At 41.4% G+C, this 24121-nt stretch overlaps 1 protein-coding gene across 10 annotated transcripts in view; it reads right to left on the reverse strand.

The window, feature by feature from the left end:
* Window positions 1–24121, reverse strand: part of ATXN2 (ataxin 2) — an 83612-nt gene that overhangs the window by 2868 nt on the left and 56623 nt on the right. For 7 of the 10 annotated variants that reach the window (XM_075012934.1, XM_075012932.1, XM_075012933.1 and 4 more), the window contains 6 exons: window positions 18372–18438; window positions 16092–16276; window positions 15300–15432; window positions 11544–11597; window positions 3550–3695; window positions 2518–2745 (listed from right to left, as the gene is read on the reverse strand). In XM_075012934.1, coding sequence (XP_074869035.1) covers window positions 2518–2745; window positions 3550–3695; window positions 11544–11597; window positions 15300–15432; window positions 16092–16276; window positions 18372–18438 — 813 coding nt within the window. The remainder of the gene's footprint in view (window positions 1–2517; window positions 2746–3549; window positions 3696–11543; window positions 11598–15299; window positions 15433–16091; window positions 16277–18371; window positions 18439–24121) is intronic. The other 3 variants (XM_075012925.1, XM_075012927.1, XM_075012929.1) reach the window with 3 other exon arrangements.

A 24121-nucleotide genomic window follows, 5' to 3' on the forward strand; every position in this document is an offset into this window, starting at 1 on the left:
GCACATCCACATATGCCTTGGTGCACATAAAGTTTATTCTACCCATGGGTGGAAAAAATTAGAGGGAACCCTAGATAACTGAAAAACCCAGCAGCATTTAACCATGTCCACATTTAGATGCAAACAAGTTTTCAAAAGAAAACTGGTTTTGCCTCTCTTAGTCCTGAGTGTGTTTTACATAAAAGTGACAGAAGATACTCAGATGCCAGGCAGCACTCGAAAAAGCAGCTGACACTGGCTATAACTTCAGACTCATTCTAGTTAGCTATGTGGAAAAGACTAAAGTCCCCATGTAGCTAGACCCTTTAACTCTTTCCATAAGCACTACTTTTATTGTACCACTGTCACTTAACCAGATGGTATTTGATTACCAGGAGTCCTCAAGCTGTAACATAACCTCTACAAAGTCCCTGAATGGATAAGAACTAACTCCCAAAGCATACTAAGGACCCTGTCTGTGCTTCACAGCCATGCCTTCCAAACCTCATGCATTACATCCCTCATGATCATCAGCATTTTTGTTTAGACTGAGGGGTGCTATTACAGCCATAACAGCCATTTATAAGCAGTTGTGCTCCAAGACATGCACATAAGATTTTTCTGCCACAATAATGATGTTTGGCAAAACCTGATGCTTACATGGCTGGTTTTTGTAGCATGCTCAGAATTTCATGAGTTAGGGACTCAATTAGCATCAAATTACTAACTGTTTTTAAAATTAAATTAATTGAATCCCTTGGGGTCAGAACATCTGGAATTCCCACCATAAAGTGATAATGAATTTTATAATCCATTTAGCTTTAGGAAACCCCTTTCTGAGTTGCTTCGGGATTATGTTTTTCCTGTTTTTTTAAACAGATGAAGGCATTAGAGGCTCATGGACCCCTACACCATCCTGAGAAGCCATCTGAAACTTTATATTTCTTTTGAAAAGTCCAAGCCTGTTCTTTTTGTGTCTGCGAAACCAACAGCACTAAACTCCACAAACCAAGATCAAATACAGAGGACTGTGCTCATTAAAGATATCAAGCTTCACTACAGTCATTGAGTTAATCTGCACTTCAAGAAGCGTCTTATTTAGTTGTTTGCTCGTTTGTGTGAAGCCCACAAGGCCCAAAAAAAAAAAAAAAAAAAAAAAAAAAGGCAAGCCAGCAAAATTAGGCAATTTACTTCCATTTAAGGAAAGTGTGCTGGCCCATGGGTACGCAATCATCAGTTACGCTTCAGTATAGTTCACCTAGTCCTGTGCAACATGGAAATTAAATGATTTCCTCTGCTTTTGAGGTTTGGTGCTTTAGGTGTCTAGTGGTCATTTGCTATTAGGTGCATCTGACAGTACAAATGCAGGACTTTATGGGGACCCCAAAAGGAACTACAAAATCTAGTCAAATACACAGCTAGCAGCTAAGACAGATCAATAGTCCATGTATACCAATATACCATTTCAGGTAATATCCAGATATAGGACCCTATAAGGAGTTGGCTAAAGAAAGTTAATTAGGTGCACTTTGCAATGTAAAAGAGCAAGTCAATGGGAGACTGAAATTATAAAGCTCTAAATTTAGAACAAGTAAAAGGAAATTTGGTAACAGCAATCTTCCCACACATCTCCCAATTAATTTCAACAGAGACTGTCGCAGAGATTGAGGAAAAGATCCAAGTTGAATTTTAAAACGCTTAGACCCTTACTGGATTTACAAGATCTTGAGCTACACTAGCTAGGGTAACATGCATAAGGAGCACCAACTTTTCTCATTTAAAGCACAAGCCAATGCTTAACTGCCGGAGGTTAAACAGAAATATCATTTCCAAGAACGACTATGCTTAAGTGCCTGTTCTTTGATGCACGTTTATGCTTCCACTCATCTGTGTTCTCTGAATTGCACAGAGTTAATCTCAATACTAGTGTCTCATGCAGTGGCCTTGCCACACTTCTACATTCGTTCATTGCTGTTCTCTGGACCTTTCTATTTTTGCCATGTAGGTTTTGATTTTGAAGTGAGGTGACCTGAGCTGAAAACGGCATTCAAGAGCAGCTTGCTTTTTGACCACTGCAGCCCAACTGAGCTGTCAGCATATTCTCAGTGGCAATTTAATTTACAGCCCATCAATGTACAGTTATATCTTTCCTGCCAGCATGCATTTTACCTTCTACTTGTCTAAACTGAACGTCTACCCCCTGCTGCCCAGCCATCTGACTTTAACCTCTCAAGAGTTTCCCAACAGCCCTGAGTGTTTCTCATGGAGTACACTTACACTCACAAAGATTTGTCTTTGCTTTCAAACAGGTTTTAACAAAATACCTTTTCCGAAGCTCTAAGCGGAGTCCACGGTAACTGTTTTAGTTGAACTGGGTGCAGCAAGATTCTTGAGCGCTTATAGCGCTTCCAGACTGCTAAATTAACAGCACTGAACACTGAGAAAGGATGTAAAAAGAGGCCACTACACAATTGTGAAGACAAGATCTTTGAAGCAATAGGACCTTTCGTCTTTCAAAGGCTGTTAAAGTTTGTTTACCTGGGGTACATGGGCCATGTGCGGAGGGTTGGTATATGCAGGCTGAACATGGGAAGGATGAATAGTGAAGACTGTTTGTTGTGCTGTTGGAAAACTATTTTGCGGAGACTGTGTATTGGAGCCTGGTGTCATGGAAGGTGGGGTTGGAGCAAGACCAGCATGGTACATTGCTGACTGCTGCTGCGGGTTTGCCAAGTGGAGTGCCTGAGCAGCCTGGTGCTGGTGATGCTGCAAAGCAAACAAGAGGAAGAACTGGTCAGAGATTCAGGTTTTGATTCCAGGGGAAGACAAAATTTGTTTATTCCATGGAAATAAAGAATTATCAAAATTCCACTTCACAGCAAACATTTGAGAAGGGTGCTCCCATGCACGTTGCACAAACAAAATAAAATGCCACATTCTGATAGTATAGGTCTTATTATCCAAGTCTGTAGCACAAGGGAGAAAAGTCACTGGAGCCTGCAGATCGGCTGTGTTCTCCAGAACCATAGCCGATCATATTTAAAAAAAACCCTTTTAGCACTTCAGTCTGTGACTATCCTCCGTGCCATAAATCCACACGTACGAACTGCAGCCAGACTGCACTAGGGGAGTGACCTTCCTTAATCAAAACAGCAGTGCTGTGCTACGCACTCCTCATCAAAAAGGATCAAATGAGTAACTTCCAAATACTGGACTGTGCGCGCGCATAGGGGGTGGTGTTCTGTGGGTGAGGAAAAAGTCTCCCCTGCTGTTTACACCAAGTATGGTGAATCACAGGATTAGAAGAGGCCTCCTTATTGCTATCACCACACACTGTTATAAAGGCAGGCTGACTGCAACTCACTTTGGATTCACATGCAAATCATAAGGAAATTATATTTCAAAGCTACATTATTTCTGGAGTGAGGAATATGAACACAGCTGCTACACGTGTGGAGCTGCACAAAGAACGAATGTGTGTGGAGCTGAAGTAACAGTATGGTACAGTGTTTTCTATGACAACAAGCTGCATGACCTATTCCAATTTACTGTCTAGAATTTTGCTGTTACCTGCACTGGACTAGGAGCAGGGTGGCTTCCAGCATGTTGGCTTTGCTGCTGTCCTGTTGGTGTGGCAGAAGGCTGTGGATGAGGAGGATGCGGATGCAGGGTAGCATTTGGGTGGGTATATTGCTGAGCAAGCGAGCCAGCAGAAACTAGAAGGGAAAGGAGGAAATTGACAAGTGACACAGATTATACATTTCATCACATTCACACTGCATGCAAGGGTTATACAGCAGATCAGTGATACTGCAAACTGTTTTTCTCCCCCTAAAAATAGTTCATTTTGAAGTTACCAGATCTTACCTTGGATTGAAAAAAATCTATTTGTTTTCATGTAGTTTACATGGTTTCACAGGAAAGTTAACAAAATAACCACAAAAAGTATTTCAGCTTTCCTAGCTTGACTCAATAAAAGACATTGTCTACATCAAACAAGGAGCATTATTTAATCTGTAATTTTAGCCAAACAGAGACTAAAAGATCTGTAAATTTTATAGTTCTGGAAAAAGTAAACTCTGCAAGTATATAGTTAAACAAATAAATTCAGACATGAATATTTATTCTATTTCCACCATCCCCAAAGTCTTTGGCCTTTTTATCTAGCTAACCTCACCATGGTACTCTTCTGGAGATTGTTCACAGTACAGTCAGCAAACATATACAGTGTGTGCTTACAAGTAAGCTACACCAACACAATATACACTTAAGAGCTGGGATATACTGGCTCTCTGAAAGCCAACCAGTTTTAGCTGAAGTTGGTGCCTTACATACAGAGCCCAATTCAAGACACCTTCCTCATTACTACCATTCCCCTTTGGCTTCTCGATGTTGCTATGAGGCCCTTCATTTCTGGAAGCCATAGATGCCAACTTCTACAGAAAGAAAACTGAACACACAAGTCAAACAGCATGCATTAACCGCAGCAGCACAGGCTTAGGGAAATCCATCCACAGATAAGTGAACTGTAACAAGAAGTCCCTGCTTGGTCATTCCTATCACGTCTGGCTACAAACTGGGCCATGCAGAGTTTGCTCACCCCCGTTTGTGACAGGAACAGCAAGTTTTAAGTTTCACAAGGTATTTCTGCTCCAGTTCATCTGATGAAGTGGGTTTTCCCTATGAAAGTTTATACCCTAATAAATTTGTTAGTCTCCAAGGGGTTACAGGGCTATACATTTTTTAAGTAATTTTTAAGAGTAGGCCACACTAAACTGCTTCAAAAATGTTTTTGCTAGAGCACTAAGCAATTAAACAAACTCTCTAAAAAAATGGCCACATGCATGCTCTATACCTGTACCTTTTAGATTTTATAATAAAGACATTTAAGATCATGCCTCACCTACCTCACAGCTTGTGTCAAACATTCATCTCTGTCCAATACCATGCTGCACTGAGATGGACACTACCTTCGCTCCCCACAGTGCCAGAAATGGGATGTCTGAAGCAACCTGTCACTTGGTCTTAAAACTCCAGCTCCTGCCTGTACCCTGACTTAACTACTGACTAGTATTAAGAACAAACACACAGCTAAATCAGAGAGCTACACAGATAATGTTCTGCCCTGCAGGGCTAAGGAAGCCCACTTTAGGAGAATTTTCCTCTGCTGCACCTTTCTTGATTTACAGAGCAGTTAACTGAAAAAAGGAACTCCATAGGGAATACAAGCATTAGGTTAGATTACAGTTATGGAGCTATACCGATCTCAGAGAGCTGGAACGAATCTTCAGGCCATCAAGTCCAGTTTCCCGCCCTCACAGCTGGACCTATCACCATCCCTGACAGATTTTTTTTTTTTTTAAATCTGTTTGCCCCAGATCCCTAAATGGCCCCCTTAAGGACTGAACTCACAATTGAACTCAGCAGGCCAATGCTCAAAACACTGAACTATCCCTCCACCCAAAATGTAACTTGCCACAGACCCACAAAAAGGCCATGTAAAGAACTGAACTCCCAAGCCTTGGTTTACAAGGCCAGTTCTCTAACTGCTGAGCTATCCCTCCTCCCACAAGAACTTTGTTGGCCACAAGCACCTGCACCTTCATTGCCAGCAATTCTTTTTAAACTAGGAAACCCCAGTTCAGAATAAAATGGATATAACTGCTCCAACTTCTATGCCCCAATATGCCAAAGCCTGTCACAGTTTCTGAAGCGGAAATCTCCTCCACAGAGCACACAAAATGATCTGCCTTGAGCTGTTCATCCTAAAAAGCAGGGAACTGAAAGACAGCGTACCCCACACACTGCTACTTGATACAGCACAGCCCTGTCTGCCACAGGACTTCCTTAGGAACTAGCCACCTTGCCACTCCAAGTGCCTCAGACATATTCCAGTTACTCCTGAGCAAACACCCACTGTCACAGCCTTTCCCACTTCAGTTGGCTATTACTTCAATTGCCTTACACTTGCTCCGCTCTTTACAAACCCTTAGCAGTGACCTCATTCAGCAAGTGACAAAGTTGTTTCAGTAACAATAATCCACCTACAGCAGCCCACTCAGCCTTTCAAGAACTCACCTCACAGGAAAATATCATTAACTCTTCACTGACCCTATGTTTCCAAGCCCAGAGTAAAATAATGGCATTTCAATGCACAGATGAATCTTGTGAACTACACTGCAAAGCTTTTCAATTTGCAAAGTATTCAAAGGTTTACCTTGACCACAAAATACTTGTTACAATATTAAGTCATCACATACCATTAATGTTTTTAGTTAGGAGTTGAGTTTTTGGACATGCTATCTTAGCTTGAAAATGTCTGAAGTTCCTATGCACTTAAACTGGAGTTCATCTCCAGTGCATTGGTATCCTATAATGCTTTCTAAGAGGAAAAAAAAATACTTCATTTTTAATATTATCGCATAAATTTCATTAACAGCATCAGCCAAATGCTCTCTGTAATTTCTTCTACAGCCTGCAAATTTGTACAAAAAAAATTAACCAATTCACAAATTATAATTAAAACTCAACTCACTGTTACAATTTCAAGTTTCTCCATCTCCTTGTGAGATTAGTCTTAATCCAATATTTTTATTGCCTACCTCCATAGTCTGAGCAATCCTTACAAGAAAGGGACATAGTATTTCTATCTTAATGATAAGAGACCAAGGCACAGGCATTTAAATAGCTTTCCAAATCTAACCTACCTCTCCCAAGTCTGAGTCTCATGCCTCAGCCCCAGAAACTTCTCCTTCCTTAAAGTTCCATTCAATTCAAGAGGAAATTTGTTACATGCATGTAACAAGCAGTTGTATGGCATACTGAAGGTCTCCCACACCCACGCTTTATTCACTGGAGGCCCTGAAATAATTTAATTATTATTCCTTAAAGCTATTGATGTGCTTCATCTTTTATTCATTCATTGAACAAGAGAAGACCCAAATGCAAGTTATTCTGAAGCAGGTATCCATATTTTTAGCATGGAGCCTTAATGCATAATAATTTATTATGCCACCTCATGTAAGTCCAGAACTTATTAGGAAATTGTTTAATGCAAAAGGAAAAGGAAGACGAGCAAAACACCAATTTTCAGTAACTTTTCCTAAAGTCATATGTCCTTGGCTTGGCAGAGAACTACTAGTTCTGTTTGCTTAAAATCTAGAATTTACAGTATCCCAGTTGTGTATTTGTTTTCATAACCTATTCTAGTCAGTTCACATATTATTATGTAGTAAAAATGCTCACTTAATTGCTGCTGAAAATTATATTTTCGTAGTAACCTTTAAGACACTCACTTTTGTTATTCTTGAGGCTTTATCAGATTCCCTTAATATCTTACTCACAAAGGCTCCAGAACTAACAAAGCTGATAATTTAAAAACAAATGTATCCATCTTTTCCAATTTAAGGCAGATGTTCAACCTGAGCAAAAGAAAATTATCATTTGGGTTCTTCCCCCCCCCACCCCAATCCTTTTTTTTTTTTTTTTTTTTTTCCCTTCCCAGCTTGGTTCCTCCACCCCCTCAGACCTCACTCCCTGCAGTCCAGTGCCCAGATCTACCCACAAGCTCAGCTCCTCCTTCCCTCCCCAGCCTGGCTCCACGCTCTCTGCTCACTCACATGGTTACAATCTCTGGGGCAGCCTCCAACCCTACAGTAATGCTATTAGGACCTGTAACCTAGGCAGGACTACAGTAATGATGGTGGTGGCGGCAGCAGCCCGGGCCCCAAATGCAGTTGTCCCCTTGCCCCTACTCTGTAGACAGGCCTGGCTACCAGCCTTTCTAAAGGCCTTTCTTTCCTGTTATTACTAAGGATGTGTGAAAGGACAACCCCAGTTGTGTGCTGTAACTATGTGCTCCAGCCTAAAGTCAGGTCTTCAACTTCATAATCAGATTCCACAGAGTTTTAAACTGTTGTGTCACATGATTACTTCAGATCAGCAAGACACATAAGCCCATTAAAAAAAAGCCTTGCCAAACATTAATGAAAATTTACCAACCCGGACACCACCTATTCACCTTCCTTATGACAACTAATTATAAGCATGTTTTACATGGTCATCCACAGAATATTTCCATGCTAATTTCCACAGCAAACATGGGGAGAAAAATAACTGACAAAAGTAATCAGAAATCATATTATATTGTCCTTGACATGTCATCTGTGCTATGGTTTTCCAGATGTCACACTGTCTAACCCAGGATACAATACTGAAACAGCTCTAAGGGAGTACGTTACTAACAAACAGTACTGCTGTTTTGCATTGGTTCCTTAGGTCAAGCACCTTCTATTTTGTCTCAGAGCTGCAGATAATCATGGTCTGCCTTCAGCACAAGTCTAAGTCAGAAATGCCTTCTTTCCCAAGCAAAAGCTCCACAGCTCGAAGGCTTGTCACTTTCATCAGGAGAAGTTGTCCAATAAAAAAAGTTCTCCCCACCTTACTTCTCTTCTTTCCTTGGAGCACTCAACTATGTTGATTTGTTTCACTTACATCACTTTCTAAACAGGTGGTTTCTAGATACGGACTATGTTATTTATAACTAGTCTGTCATTTTGATGTTGAACAAAGATAGTATGCCACAGGTTCTTTTAATTACCGAATTGAATTCCAATTGAAGCAAGAAGGAAAAGGCAACAATCAATCAATGTTGCTGACAACAGCAAAGAAAGAAAAGCACCTATTGTACGCTCACAGAAACGACCGATATTAAAAAGCAGATCAGCTAGGATTAGAGACAGAATTACCAACCACTAGCCTAGACAGAAATCAATCCCTAAACTTCCGACATTTAAATTTCTTTTGTGAGGAACACTGAATGCTGACAATGGGCAAAGGGCGCTTTACCAAAGGAATAATATACTGAAATCAGAACCTACTGGATAGCTCTTAGGTGCTAACCAGCAAAGTGGCTCCAAGACTATTACCAGACCCAGTAAGATGGTGAGGATAACTATCTTTAAAGACTTCAGTTTGAATGGTAGGAAGCAGAGAAATAGCATGTCTTTTTCATTTGATACACATACAACATCATTTTACACATTTACAGTGAACTCCATTTAAAAGAATATCTATGTAAGGAAGGAACTTGTAAAGGAATTTCAACGCACCACACCAAGATATATGAACATCCTTAAGTGATCAAGGTAAATTTCCAGTATAAGAAAAAGACACTCTGTAAAAAAAACTTTTTCCGCATGCCAAAAATCATAGAATCATAAAATATTAGAACTGGAAGTGACCTCGAGAAGTCATCAAGTCCAGGCCTCTGTACTCATGACAGGACCAAGCACTGTTTCTCAACTTTTTTTTTTTAAATAAAGTAACCGTTTTTAAAAAATTATAAACTATCCACAGTACCTACAATTTCCAGACACACAAAATATTTTTTCTACCATGGCAACACATTTGTTTAAACAACTTAATCGTAACTGGTTGGTTGGAAGAAATTGACTATGAGCAATAAACTCGCCATAGGATTTATGATTGTGCAAAAAAGAAATAAAAACATCAGATGAACATAAAATAAGTTCAATACTTTATTTATAAAAACAAAGGTTGAGAAACACTGAGTTCATGTATCCTCTGGAAGAGCTCTGCATAACCAATGATCTACATCTTCCTTACAGATATTTAACTGATCTGCTCTTAAAAATCTCCAATGATGGCAATCAAGTCCTTTGAAACCAAAAGGTGTTAGGGAACACAAGTTACATCATTTATATTGTTCTTTACACTCTCAAGGCAACTGACAAGAAAGAATGTGAATGAAACAACTATCACAAACAGGAACAGAAACACTAACAAGCTTTCTGCAATACAGAAGCAAGTTGAAAGGCCCAGGAACTGCACCCTCCCCTATCTGTAGACGGCAAGGATCTCTGGCAGGATGGCCACAGAAAAATCTACGGCCACTCCAGTAGTGACGCTGCCTGGCACAGCATGGGTTTCTGAAACATCTTCCCTAAATTTTGTCACGTCTTAAAATGGGCATTTAACCACCTCACTTATTTCTAAGTGACTAAAACATAAACCATTTGCAAGGCACAGGAGTAAGGTTCCTGGGCTCTATCATCAGGAGAGAAACAGAGTTTACCCGCCATATGATTAAGTCTGAGTCTAATATTCTCTTCTTCAACTCATTTTGCTTAACCTATGACGTCTTTGCCCAATACCTGGGCTATCTAGCACTTTTTTGGGCATTTAAAGGCTGCTGATACAGCTTACAAGTTCACCACAGCGACCAGTTCCTTTTTTTCATTAAGGTCAGGTCTACACTAGAGAGATCCTTCTGACTAGCCAGGGCTCTTTCAAAAGATCCTGCAGAGTGTCTACACACAAAACATGTTCTTTCGAAAGGAAATGGGAAGAACGCAGCACTTCTTTCAGAGGCCCTCTTCCCTTCCCAGATGAGAAAGAGTGCCTTTTCTGGAAAGATTCTTTTGGAAAAAAGCATGTGTAAACACTCCAGGGGCCCTTCTTTCGAAAGACCAGTCCTCATGGTGCCAGATTTTTCAATCCCTGGCTTGTTCTTTTGAAAGAGCATGGGCTGTGTGGACGCTCTCTTTCAAAAGAGCGGATCACTCTTTTGATCCACTTTTTTGGGTGCAGACACAATCTTTCAAAAGAAGTTTTTTCAGAAAAGATCTTCCAGAAGAACTACTTTTGAAGGATCGCAGTACTGTAGACACAGACTAGGTATACAGGACCAAGTTACATTTGACCCTGCTCAAGACACACACTGCAAAAAGAGGGTGCAAAGAGATTCTCTCCCACTGAACACATTCCTGCAGGACAACGTGGGTGGTGGCATGCTGAAGCACAAACACCAGGTAATGTGACTGGCAGTGCTTACCTGGCCAGCAGGAAACCAATCCCACCAGATTCCTTTAGAAGGACGCAGGGCTGAAGCCAGGCTACACTTTTACAGGAATGACAAGTTGAGCTGCTTGCCATGCTCCACCAGAGACCCCAGAATAAAGATTCCAGAGTGATCTCTTCCCATCATGACCACAGGGATGCTCTCTCCCCCACACAGAAGTCAAAAATCAAGAGTTCAGGCCACACAATTTTACTGATAGTCAAGTGCTGGAGTTCTCTTCCCTTCAGAAATTTGATCCAACCTCAGGTATACTAGAAATCCCTTTTTGAGCAGGGACAGGCGAGAAGTAGAGGTCATGGAGATCTTAAGGCAGGAGGTGCCCATTTTTGCTGGTAGACTAGAAGAAGAGTCTTTAAAGACTTCTTCAGTCCAAGATACAGTAACAGCTAGTTAGATGCAAGACTCATTGCACAGAGTAATGTAACTTGGCATGCAGAAAAGTTTTTATTACACAAATCTATTCTACAGACAAGTCACATGTCCATTGTACTTTAATTTACATGGCACCAAAAGCTAATTAATTCACTGAACAACTATGTTCCCCAAAATAGTTTTCCAGCATTTTCTATATTTTGGCCTGGTGCACAGAAAAAAAATGTTCCCTCAGCACGTCTATTCCTTTAGCATCTAATCATAAGTTCTTTTTGGAACAATCAAAAATAATACAAAAAACCCAACTCACTGGCAAAGTAGAAAGAAGGGCCTGTCTCCTTGCTGTATGGTATTTTGGGACATGCTGAATTTGGGAAATAGAAAGGTAAATTAGCCTCTTCCACTTGCATGCTTCCAATCTTCTGGAACGGTTGTCATTCATTTATTTTTAAAGGTTGCAGATTCATGCAGATATTTTATTTGCTCAGTTAGTAGCGGTGGATATTTTATTGTGTTTTGCAACTGAGTGAAGCCAATAAGCCCCAAAAAGCCCTCCTCTCAGCTGTAGCAACTGTGGGCTCCACTTTTTACTTTAATATAATAATAGATATGGAGCTGCTTTTACACCTCAACAATAACCTTAGAGGTAGAATTGAAAAAGATTTACAATAAAGCAAACAAATCAATAGCTTTTTTTTTTTTTTTTCCAGCTGCATCACTGAGGTCCTAACAGTTCCAAAAGACATCTTTGGAGGTGGTTCATTCTTAATCCCTGGAGACTCCTTCAAATTTATAACATATCCTAAATAGCACGATGGTGGGTATTAGAACTTATTGCTAAGGCAGAAAAACAGATAAAGTTAGAGAAAACACCAGACTAATAAAACATGTGCCAGAAGAGAAAGGAAAAGGTCATAAGAACAAGCAAAAGAATAAATGATGTATCTGTGTAAAACCAAAATTTCATTTTACACAAGTCTTTCACACACACAAGGGAAGTTTTAGAAAGAACAGCAATTACCTAAAACATATACAATTGATCCAAATGGTAGACTAGTGGCAGTTAATTGTTACAGGAATATATTTGTCCTCATAGCTTGAGTTGTCAATCAAAAACTTGACAACACATGATTACCCATCACTGGTATTCTGGAGATAACAAACAGTCCATACCTACAAAAAAGTACAAAGCCTGAGCCACTGTTCTTTAGAACCAATAACTTAATTGGTTCTGTAGGACTGACAATCAAAATCATAGACTGTTGCTTTGTTACTGGCATCCAGTTTTAGTATTTATTTTGTAGGAGCAAGAAGGAAAGAAGGTTGGCTGACATTCCCTCAATGTTTTAAGAAAAGCACTGGTTTGGGTGTTGTTCCATCATGTTTAGAGGTAACACTAATTTAGGGTGGTCAAAGAGCTTATCTACTTTTGAAGAACATTCATCTTCATGAACCGAAAAAAAGAAAAGCATTGCACTCGAGCAGTAGTGACAAGGACACCAGCCGAGTTTCATCAATTGCCTCTTATTGCAGACACCTAGCAAAACCAATCACAAAGCATTAGCTAAACAGAAACCTGAAAATTGCTTCATCCTAGACTTCACTATCCAAAAGATTTAAACAGCTATCCAATGTTACATATACATCAAGATTCGGGTTCTTCTCCCATAGAGGAAAAAAGTAACTTTTAGCAAATAACCTCAGAGAATTTAAAATTCAATTCAATTCTCTTCAATGACTAGTAACTACTCTTTGCCATAACTTTTACTTGCTTTAAACTAATCAGGAAGGTGAAGCTTTCAGAGATTTTACTCACTGATTAAGGAACTCTTAGAAGAATGCTGTAAGAGCAATTAACCCCACTCCTCCAACTGCAGCTGTCATTTTAGCCTTCTTTATTCCATAACACATGCACTCAGATAGAACAACAGTGTGATACTAAAGGGAATGATAAGTGCAGGAAGCCTTTTGACAGTACACACAAGAAACCAACCGCTAGCTTTACGGACACAGGAACCTTAACACAGTTAATCTTAACAGCAGTGCAAAAATCCAACAATATAAACTAAAAAGCCAGAAGTAAAAACTGAGAAATAAAATTTCTTGGGCAAATTTACTCTAGCAATTAAAAACAGTTGCTGTTATTTCTCTGAATGGCATAATCATATTTTATTCACCACTTAGATTCATTCAGTATTCCCGAAAAATTCAGAAACACACCCAAATCAGAAGTTTATTTCCAGGGTATGTTGGTGTGTTCAATATATTACATGGCTGCTAGGTATACACTTGAGAGTCATAATGTGGAGCAAACAATACTCCAAGTGGTTATAGATACCCGATTACCGTATTGTCCAAAATGATTGGGGCAAAGGTTAAAATACCTAGTGTCTCCTAACGTAAGTAACTGTTAACACATCCAGCAAGTTGTCCTATCAAAATTAACTCCACGTGCCACACATCTATTAAATACTACTAATAGATTACTCAAGCAAACAGTTACATCTTGATATATGGAAAGAAAATATTCATTATCTAGTAACAAGGTAGTCATCTGTGAGAAAAGCAAGCACCAAACTAAATGCCTGATTTGAGAATGTCACTTCAAACAGTCAAGTAACCCTGGTCCCCTGCCTGCCCCTCCCCAAAAAAAACAGTCAACTAAATCCATTAAAAACTCTGTTCACATGAACACCTCAAAAAACTAGAGATGCACAAGAAAGAGCAGAATATTTTAACAAAACATCAACATGGGCCCATGAAAGCTAAGAACCACTACTGAAGCATTACAAGATACTTTTGTTTTTTAATTCAGCTATATAATGTGAAACTTGAGCTGACATACACTTTTGCTCCAAACCCAGGTCAGAATTTTTTTTATTGTGATGTTGGATCAATGTTTATCTTCATCTGCATTATTCTTTTCTGAACTAAGTTAACATACATAAGCAAAGATCAGGCTTTAGTATGAGATTTCAAGATAGGACAGATCCTGTTATCAGAATCTTAACCATGAATTAAGCTTTACATTTCTGGGGTTGCACATCATCATAATAGATAGTGTTCATCCACATAAGGAGAAAAATGCAAAAATTTGTCCCAGAAAACTGATAAAATGATGTCTGAAGTTATGACCATCCTTTAGTAGAAACTAGGTCAACCTCATGATCAACCAAACAAAATTTCTTCATCAAACACTAAGCCAAAACCTGTTGATTAATCATGTGTTCAAAAGATGATCCTTCTGTTTTGGTATCTGTGTCAAATATTCAAACCGCCCCCTCCTTTAAGATCATGGACTGAGTCTTTGGTGGCAAGTTCCTGAACCAGTTTTAGCCAAGGTATTATTTAAGCGCGGTTCGTGGGGCGTTAGAGATCCTTTCTGTTGTCTTTTACAAACAGTATCTCACTTTGTGTTTCAGTATTTCAGTGAAGTTAGTGCTAATATAAAGTACCACACTGACAACTCTGGAGACGTCTAGTTGTCTTCGGACTTATATAGCTAAGTACTTACACATGACATGATCAAAACAGGATTTATATTCTTAGCTCTGCCAAGAAAGGGAGGCTCTCCCTCACACAAATTTAATTTTTCTCAGATGACAAATCTTTTTATACTGTGAAGGTACACTACTAGCATTATGAAAGAAGTGGTTTTATCATGCTAATGTTGTGGGAACTAGAAATTAAGTTTTGAAACTACAGTCAGTTTTGTGACAAAACTACAGTCATTGTTACAACAAAGAAACAAAGGTCATAGCGCTAAGGGTGGTTTTTTTTCTTTTCTTAAAGGCTGCAACAGAGTTGCTTAAGCTGGTATTCCTTAGCAGCCTCAAATGCTAGCGCTTCACCCCTAACGCTGACGTCTTTTTAAAACAAATATACTTGAATCTATTTTCACGCTAAAAAAGGTAACTCAGTTTGCAATACCTTGCTTATTAGTTTTATGAAACATACACTATAAACTTTAGCTGTGATGCCAATGATGGAAGCTTGAGATAGTAAATATACTCCTGTACAATGTTACAACTTAAAAAGTTACGAATAAACACAAAACGTTTCCTACCATACATAGCATGCGTCTGCTCATGCGCACCATACTGTGTTGCTGAAGAAGATACTAAACCAGGCTGTGCATGCGTTGGTGGTGCCATCATTCTAGTGTTACCCTGTATTACAGGGCTATAAACATGAGGATGCTGTGTCCAATAAAAATAAAAAACAAATAAATTAGTCAAAACCCATGGTTGTACAAAAAAAGTTAAGCCCACCCTTTAATCAAGCTTGTACAGTGCATGCTTAAAGGCACTTAATGAGAATTTGGAAAGGCACAGTTTACTTGGGATTAGCTACAAACAATTTACAAAATACAGCTGTCACCACTAGCCAGGTAACACCTGAAAACAATGAAAAATACCTTCCACAAAAAGAAAACAACAAAAGTAACTGTTCTGCTGATATTAAGTTGACAAAAGGGTCTCGAAATTGAACAAAGGAAGTTTTAACTGTGTACCACATCCCAGACATCTTACCACACTATTTCAGCCACTGCATCTTTTAAATCTATGGGAAATTAATCATTTGTAATAGATGTCCCACAGATGGATGCTGCTCGCGAGGAGGTTCAGACAATCTGTATTTGAGATTTGTAGGTATTATTATGCGGACATTAACATTTGTGAAAAGCTTTGATGTAAAGTGCCAAGTATCAGTATTTCTACAGTGCCTGCACAGTACTTGCAGCAACGACAGGATAGAACAGAAGATAATTCCTGAATTCTGCACACTGTACGTCTTGAAATTATACATCTGTTCAGGTATGAATGCAGCAAGAGGCAACAAACGAAAGGAGTCTTACCTGAGACTGATAATGTGGCACATGTTGCACAAGAGGCTGACTGGGGAACTGCTGGGGGCTATAGGCAACGTACTGTGTTGAATAGGCTGGTGGCGTAGCTACAATAGGGGGGCCTGCAGCGGAGGCAGGATGCATCATAGTGCTCTGATGATGCTGGTCTTGGCGTTGTTGTGGCATATTTGGTACTGCAAAGCAAGGAATATTTCACCTTAGAAAAGAGGATCTAAAGTAACCAGCTTATGCTTGACAAGGTTAATTCAAAATTAACGTGCGCAACTAGAATATCCTCACTATCAACGTTAACCCTGGTTTGTCTATTATGCAGATATGATTCAGAAGAGGGAAGGAGCAACAGCCTTAAATTTCCATAATGGGTATCAGCTGCTGAGTGACACAACATCAAGGCTGCAGTTTTTGCAAAGAGGAAGAGGGCAACCATGTATAATGACCCAAGTTTAAGCGATCTTCAAATGCACCAAACTTGATCTTTCCCCTAGAAGAGCTGAGCTCACCCTGGTTATGATACTTTTGGGGGCTGTTCAGAAACTGTGACGCTGTTCCTGTGACAGAAATATTTGCTTATGACAAAACTGATGAGTGACAATTTGTATGATAGACCAAGTTGCTCAGCTGCAGAGATTTAGCAATGTTACAGCCATAACAGCTAGAGCTCACATGTGCATCTCTTACGTGCTGCAATGTGGGAAAGAAACAACTTTGGGTTACAATTAATACTGATGGCGAAGTTAAGTGGCATGATGAAAGGAGAAAGGTTTAGAGAGAACAAAGAAAAATGTTGCCCCAGAGCCTGGTGATTCAAAATGGACTGGGGCTCCTAGCTGCTGCTGCAGCAGCCCTTTAAAATTGCCGCTAGAGTCCCATGCAATGCACTCAGGGCAGCACTAAGGGCTGGCTAGGACTGGAGAGGGTGTGGTGAGCTCCAGGCAGTAGAGAGGGTTGGCTGTCCCCAGCCCCTTCTGCCTGAGGCTCTGCCCCTTCTGGGAGCATGGAGCCAGAACCTTCCTCCCCGCTCCTTGCCCAGAGGCCCAGAAAGGCTGTCAACCCCCACAAATGTAGCTTCACCAATACAAAAATGGAGATTTCAGAGCAAGAGATTTAAAGACAAGCAGATCCACATGAACCTAATTACTGAAGAGAAACATGCATGGCTTCATGTTCACAAAACAAACTCGCACCAAAGGAACTTGAACAGAAGTGTCTTGCAGAAGAAAGTAACTCAAAGCATACCAGAAAGTGTATGCCATATTATCAAGCAACCACCTCAGCTGCCAACCTAGAGTAGAAAAAAATGGCTACAATAGTGGCCACTGAACCTTAGGGAAGGTATGTGCACAATTTTTCATTACTGAGGCTAAACGCTTTGCTAGCACTGCAACGAAATCCCAAATGCTGAAAACAAAAAAACGGAATCTAATCTAAACATGCACTTTAAAAGTTTGTATGTTCACACAGCCTACATAACCTCGGAACTCTCAGAAATAAGAGCCTGGTTGATTTAGAAGCAAAACACTCATTAGGGCAATAAATTTGACTTTTTTAATTAAAGCAGAGGTGCTCACACAATCAACTGCCTCCAGGAGCTAGGATTTTAAGAGCATCACCAAATTTCCAAGAGTTGTCAATATTGTTGAATTAAGATTATCTATAAAAAGAAACAGTTCTTGCACTGTGGTCCCTTGGCATAGATTTAAAACCGTAGATAATGCACTAAGCCAGGGATGAGCAAACTTGTTACATCAGGCCTCACTCTTTGTCCCTGCAATCAGCAGGGCCCTCTTAACCTGCCTAATGTAATCCAAACCGAGAGAAATTTCAGTTATGTTCATGGGGGGGGGAAAAACCACTCTTAAGGCATGGGTAAGAAAATAAGCACGTAGAATGTAAAAAACTTCGTTAGTTGGTACGTAAATGTGAATACACACACATAAAAACAGTAACATTTCAAAATTTTTAATGAGATGGATGAGCCTGAGACCCAGCAGCAAATTATGCTGCGCCCCCGCTGATGAAATTTCATGCCCCAACCCTTTGTGCACGCCTGCACTAAGCCATACGCACGCATCGAATTTTCCAGATTTTTTTAATCAGACAAAAGCTATGTTTTTATCTTTGGTATTTTGATTTTCAAGTTTTTATACCAATTTAAAATACATGGATATTAAACAATATAAACACACATGAATGGGATAAAAACATGTACATCTCTTATCCTATTCATGCTACACGCAATCTAAAACCAAACAGGCAGATTATTCTCACCTTTACCTGCTCTATAGGTCTTGGCTTGGTTTACCGGCATGGGAGTCATGGGAATAGAATACAAAGGCTGAAATAAAAGAGAACTCAGTGAACCAAAGGTATATCTTTGGACAGGTTTTTAGAAGTATTAGCTTAAGAATTTTCATTCCTGAATCTAACAACTGTTCATAACCCCGCTAAAACTAGAAATGTTCTCAGTTCTCTCCTAAAAGCAACTGTACATTTTTATTCTCATAACAAAATAAAACGAAAGATTACATTCCCAGCACGGGAAGGACAGGGCTTCCCTACTATGTAGGTCTCCATTTGTGACATAAGCCCTGAAATAAAAAAAGCCAGTGTATCCTACTTTTCCAGCTCTATTTATAAATCTTTTAGGAGGCTACAGGTTGGTGATCACTGCTATCTGTGCTACTTTCACCTAGCCAACAAAGTCTAAACAGAGACTGGGCGTGACTAGGTCACTACAAAAAATAATTTTCTCCCTTTTGGTAAACTCATCTGCTCATCAACTGCTTGGATTGGGCCATAGCTACCCTGAGTGAATTAGCCTTGTTAGCACTAGTCCTTCAAACAGTACTAACACTCCTGACTTTGCATCTATGCACATATCCCTGCCACACTGTAGTTTCTACTTCATGCATCTGACAAAGTGGGCTCCAGCCCACAAAAGTTTATGCCCAAAATAAAATTTGTCTTTAGGGTGCCATAAGACTCCTTGCTGAAACAGACTAACATGGCTACCCCACTGAAACCCCAACAGATAGGCAGGAAAGCATGTAATGGAACAGATAACAAGCAACATATCTCAAAGAACACCAGTTACAAAAAGGTAGGTAACTGGCTTTCTTTCTTGGTGTGCTTGCTCATGTCAATTCCATCGTAGGTGACTCACAAGCTGCATCCTCAGAGATGGGCTCAGAGTCCACTGCCTTGCAGATCTGAATACTGCTCTTCTGAAACCAGCACGAGCCTGAGCCTGTTGGGTCAGTGCATAGTGCAAGACAAACATGTGGACAGATGATCAGGTCGCAGTACAGCAAAACTTCCTGGATTGTCACCTGAGCAAGGAAAGCTGCTGCTGAGGCTTGCACCCTAGCAGACTGGTCCCATCACAATCGCCGTCAGGGATAGCTTTGCCAGCTCATAGCAATAGCAAATGCAAGCCATTGGCAGGCACTGGGCAACCCTTCATTTGGTCCATAAAAGCCACAGTTGCATGGACTTTCAGAACAGCTTCATCCTCTGTACAACGAAAACCAGTGCCCGCATGGTGTCCAAAGAATGCTGTCTGCGTTCCTCATCTGTAGCATGAGGTTTTAGGTAGAGAAGTAGGAAACATCCTGACCCATATGGAACTGGGAGAAAAACTTACTTTGGCTGAAAAGCTAGGTGCAGATGCAGCTGGACCTTGCCCTCAAGGAAAGATTGCATACAGGAGCCCTGATGTGAACAGCCTGATCTCAGACATCTTAGGGGCCCAAGTTACAGTGACCAAACGGAAACCTTCCAAGACAGAAGCAGAAGGGAGCAGAAAGCCCTGGACTCAAAGGTGAGCCCTGACAACACGAAGTTCAGATCCCAAGGAGGGACCAGGTACCAGATACACGGGCAAAGGTGCTACAGATCTCTCAGAAACTGACCTCATGGGATGGGTGAACACTGGCCTGCCATGAAATAAAGGACAGAAATCAGAAATGGCTGCCAGGTGCACTTGGACTGAGAACAGTTTCAAATGTATCAAAAGTATAACTAGTGGGGTTCTGCAGGGGTCTGTTTTAGGACCGGTTCTGTTCAATATCTTCATTAACGATTTAGGTATTGACACAGAAAGTACACTTATTAAGTTTGCAGATGATACCAAGCTGGGAGGGGTTGCAACTTCTTGGGAGGATAGGGTCATAATTCAAAAGGATCTGGATAAACTGGAGAAATGGGCTGAGGTAAACAGGATGAAGTTTAATAAGTGGAGCACTTTGCTCCACTTAGGAAGGAACAATCAGTGTCACACATACAGAATGGGAAAGGACTGCCTAGGAATGAGTACAGCAGAAAGGGATCTAGGGGTTATAGTGGACCACAAGCTAAATATGAGTCAACAGTGTGATGCTGTTGCAAAAAAAGCAAACATGATTCTAGGATGCATTAACAGGTGTGTTGTGAACAAAACACGAGAAGTCATTCTCCCGCTGTACTCTGCGCTGGTTAGGCCTCAGCTGGAGTATTGTGTCCAGTTCCGGGCATCGCAGTTCAGGAAGGATGTGGAGAAATTGGAGAGGGTCCAGAGGAGAGCAACAAGAATGATCAAAGGTCTAGAGAACATGACCTATGAAGAACGGCTGAAAGAATTGGGCTTGTTTAGTTTGGAAAAGAGAAGATTGAGGGGGGACATGATAGCAGTTTTCAGGTATCTAAAAGGGTGTCATAAGGCAGAGGGAGGGAACTTGTTCTTCCTTGCCTCTGAGGATAGAACAAGAGGCAATGGACTTAAATTGCAGCAGGGGAGGTTCAGGTTGGACATTAGGAAAAAGTTCCTAACTGTCAGGGTGATCAAACACTGGAACGAATTGCTAAGGGAGGTGGTAGAATCTCCATCACTGGAGATATTTAAGAAGAGGTTAGATAGATGGCTTTCAGGGATGGTCTAGAAAGTGCTTGGTCCTGCCATGAGGGCAGGGGGCTGGACTCGATGGCCTCTCGAGGTCCCTTCCAGTCCTACTCTTCTATGATTCTATGAAATAATCCAGGACGTCCTATAGGAAGGCCACTTCCCCACAGATGTGACAACCTACCACTCACCACACGAACTGCCATTTTGTGACACAGGTATCCCAGAGGAGGGTTTCCTGCTGCTCAGCAGAACCTGATGGACAATGGCAGAACACTGCCATTCCTCTGCGCTCAGGCACAAAGAGATAAGGCTATCAGGTTTGGATACAGCAGATTCCCATTGTTATGGGACAGCAGATCTGGCTGAAGAGGCAGCTGCAGAAGGGTGGCTGCCAAAAGGTTCAGGAGCATGGTGAACCAAGGCCATATTGGGGCTATAAGCATGACTGTAGCTTTGTCTTCTTCTACCTTGAGCAGGACTCTGCGGATCAGAGGCATCAAGCAGAAAGGCACGCATGAGTGATCCTGACCATGGAGAGCACTCCACTTAAGAAAGTAAGTTTTCCAATCTACTCTGCACTGATTAGACCTCAGCTGGAGCACTGTCTCCAGTTCTAGGTGCGACACTTCAGGAAAGATGTGGACAAACTGAAGAAGATCCAGAGAAGAGCAACAAAAATTATTAAAGTTCTAGAAAACATGATCTACAGGAGAAGACTCAAAGAACTAGGTTAGGTTAGTCTGGAAAAGAGATTGAGGGGAGAGACAACTTTCAAGTATCTAAAAGGATGTTACAAGGAGGAGGGAGAAATTTTTTTCTCCTTAACCTCTGATCACAGGACAAGAAATGGTTTTAAATTGCAGCAAATAAGATTTAGGTTGGACATTATGAAAAACTTCCTAACTGTCAGGGTGATAAAGTACTGGAATAAACTGCCTTTGGATCTTGCACCATTGAAGACTGTCTGACCTGCTTTTACACATCCACAGGGATGGCCTAGATTGGGGTGGGCAAAATACAGCCCAGGGGCCAGAGCCAGCCAGCAACCCAGTAGGAGCCTTAGAACAACTCCCTGCATGTCCCACCCTTGCACATCACTTAAAGCAGCTGGCTGTGAGGAGCCATATGCTTCTGAGTGCTGCTGCAAGCTGGGGGAAGTTGGGGGGGGTGGTGCAGAGGAGGCTTCATGGGCTGCATCCAATCCCACTACAGTCTCACAGTTCCCACTGGCAGGCCCATAAGGTGTGAGATTATGCTGGTGGCATGAGCAACACAGTTTCCCCTTCCCAGCAGCGCTCAGAGAAGTACATGGCCCCTGCAGCCAGCTGCTTTGAGCAGCATGTGGAGGCAGGGCAGGCAAGGAGCCTGGAAGAGGCTAGAACAGCTGCCTGGACATCTGAGATGTGTGCATCCCCATGGAGCAGACGGCTGCCCTCATGACTGTTAGAGACCATGCAGGCACATATCCGGTTGGCTGGAAAACAGGCTGATGCCATCAGGTGGAAGGTGCTGGCTGAAGACCTGCCTGTCCTGGGACAGTCTGGTGGTCTGGAGCTAGGAACACATGTTCACTGCCAAGGCGACTACTCAGGCAGCTGACTCAATGGCATCCCAGCCCAGCTGGAGAGAGAGCGCCAGGCTGCCACTGTCCTTTCATCCACCAGGGCCATGAACACCGGTGTGATTTCTGAGACATGGAGCCCCTGAACTTGGAGAGAGTCCCACAAGTTAAAGCTGCAGCCACTCAATAAGGCCTGGTGGTTTACTGCCCAGAACTGGAGGCTGGCCATAAAATAAATTTTTCGATTAAGCAAATCCTGCCTCTGTTCTTTGGGGCAGAACTAGTGGGCCCATTTGTTGGCCGCTGACATGTCCAACAACTCCAATTGTGGAAGAGCATATAGATACTCAAACCTTTTTGCAGGAACACAGATTACTTTTCTGCCATTTTTGAGATGGGAAGGATAGAGGAACAGATTTGTCAGATGGCTTTAGCAATATTCAGGATCCTTTCATGTACCAGGAGCATGACGGAGGCTTGGATGGATGCAGCAGAGCACACAAAATACTGTCTCTCTCTGTTCCTTCATCTCCCCTGTCTTGAGGCCCAAATCAGCTGCCATCATGCGGAGGAGTACCTGATGCTCACAGAAATTGTCCGACGGACTAGCCATGGAAGGCATCATCATTACCCTTGGCTAGGGAGGACGACGATAGGATGACTGGCAAACACAACAGTGCTTTTTTTTTTTTTGCATTTGCCCACAGTAAACAACTCTCATGCAGCTCACTAACAGGCAAAGGGCTGTTACATGATGAACAGGTCTTGAAATGGGAAACTGGAGCATGCCCCACTGGGATACTAACTAAAGACTTACAGGGTAAGTAACAAACACAAATTAAAACTATTTACAGGTAAAGCACAAGGCTAAACAAGAAAAACACCAGCTGACCACTTGCAAAGCAAGGAACAGAGGGATGCTCCAACTTACTTCCACGGGCTCAAGAAACAACTAAGAGGGTGCAGGGCTGGTGGTGCCTGATACACTGTGCCGTGAGCATGGTACTCTAGAGAGCACTACGAAGGTAGTGTATAGACTAGCACGGCTTCCTCTCTGTTACACACGGGTACACACCCTACAAAGCAATCCACATGAGCAAGCACCTGAAAATAACTCCTCATCCACTTTGTCTCTCTCATAGCCTGGCACCAACACAGCCACACCACCACTGCAAACAATACATGATCTGTAACGCAGCAGAGCCCATTTGCACAGTCAGGCATGGATTTCTGGACATAAGGAAATCATCACACCATCCCTGCTCACAGTGTTTTAGAACAGGCCCTAATTTTCAGCACTTAAGCTGGAAACTTTGTCCAAGGAACACTAGCATTTTCTGAGTCACTACAGGCTATAACCATGCTTTTAGCTGAGGGAGAACACATTAAGGAATCCATTAGACCAGGGTTTCCCAACCTGTCGGTCAGGACGCAAACATAGGTCATGATTACATTTCAAAATGGTCACTGGCTGGGCTTTAAGAACCCATTCACACTCCTGAAGTGATTCTCAATGTCTTAATAGGTCGTCAGGCAGTTAAGCCAACCAATGAAATTGAGAACCATTTCCACTGCAGG

The sequence above is a fragment of the Carettochelys insculpta genome, chromosome 18 (assembly GCF_033958435.1).
Source record: "Carettochelys insculpta isolate YL-2023 chromosome 18, ASM3395843v1, whole genome shotgun sequence".
In the NCBI taxonomy this organism is placed as follows: domain Eukaryota; kingdom Metazoa; phylum Chordata; order Testudines; family Carettochelyidae; genus Carettochelys; species Carettochelys insculpta.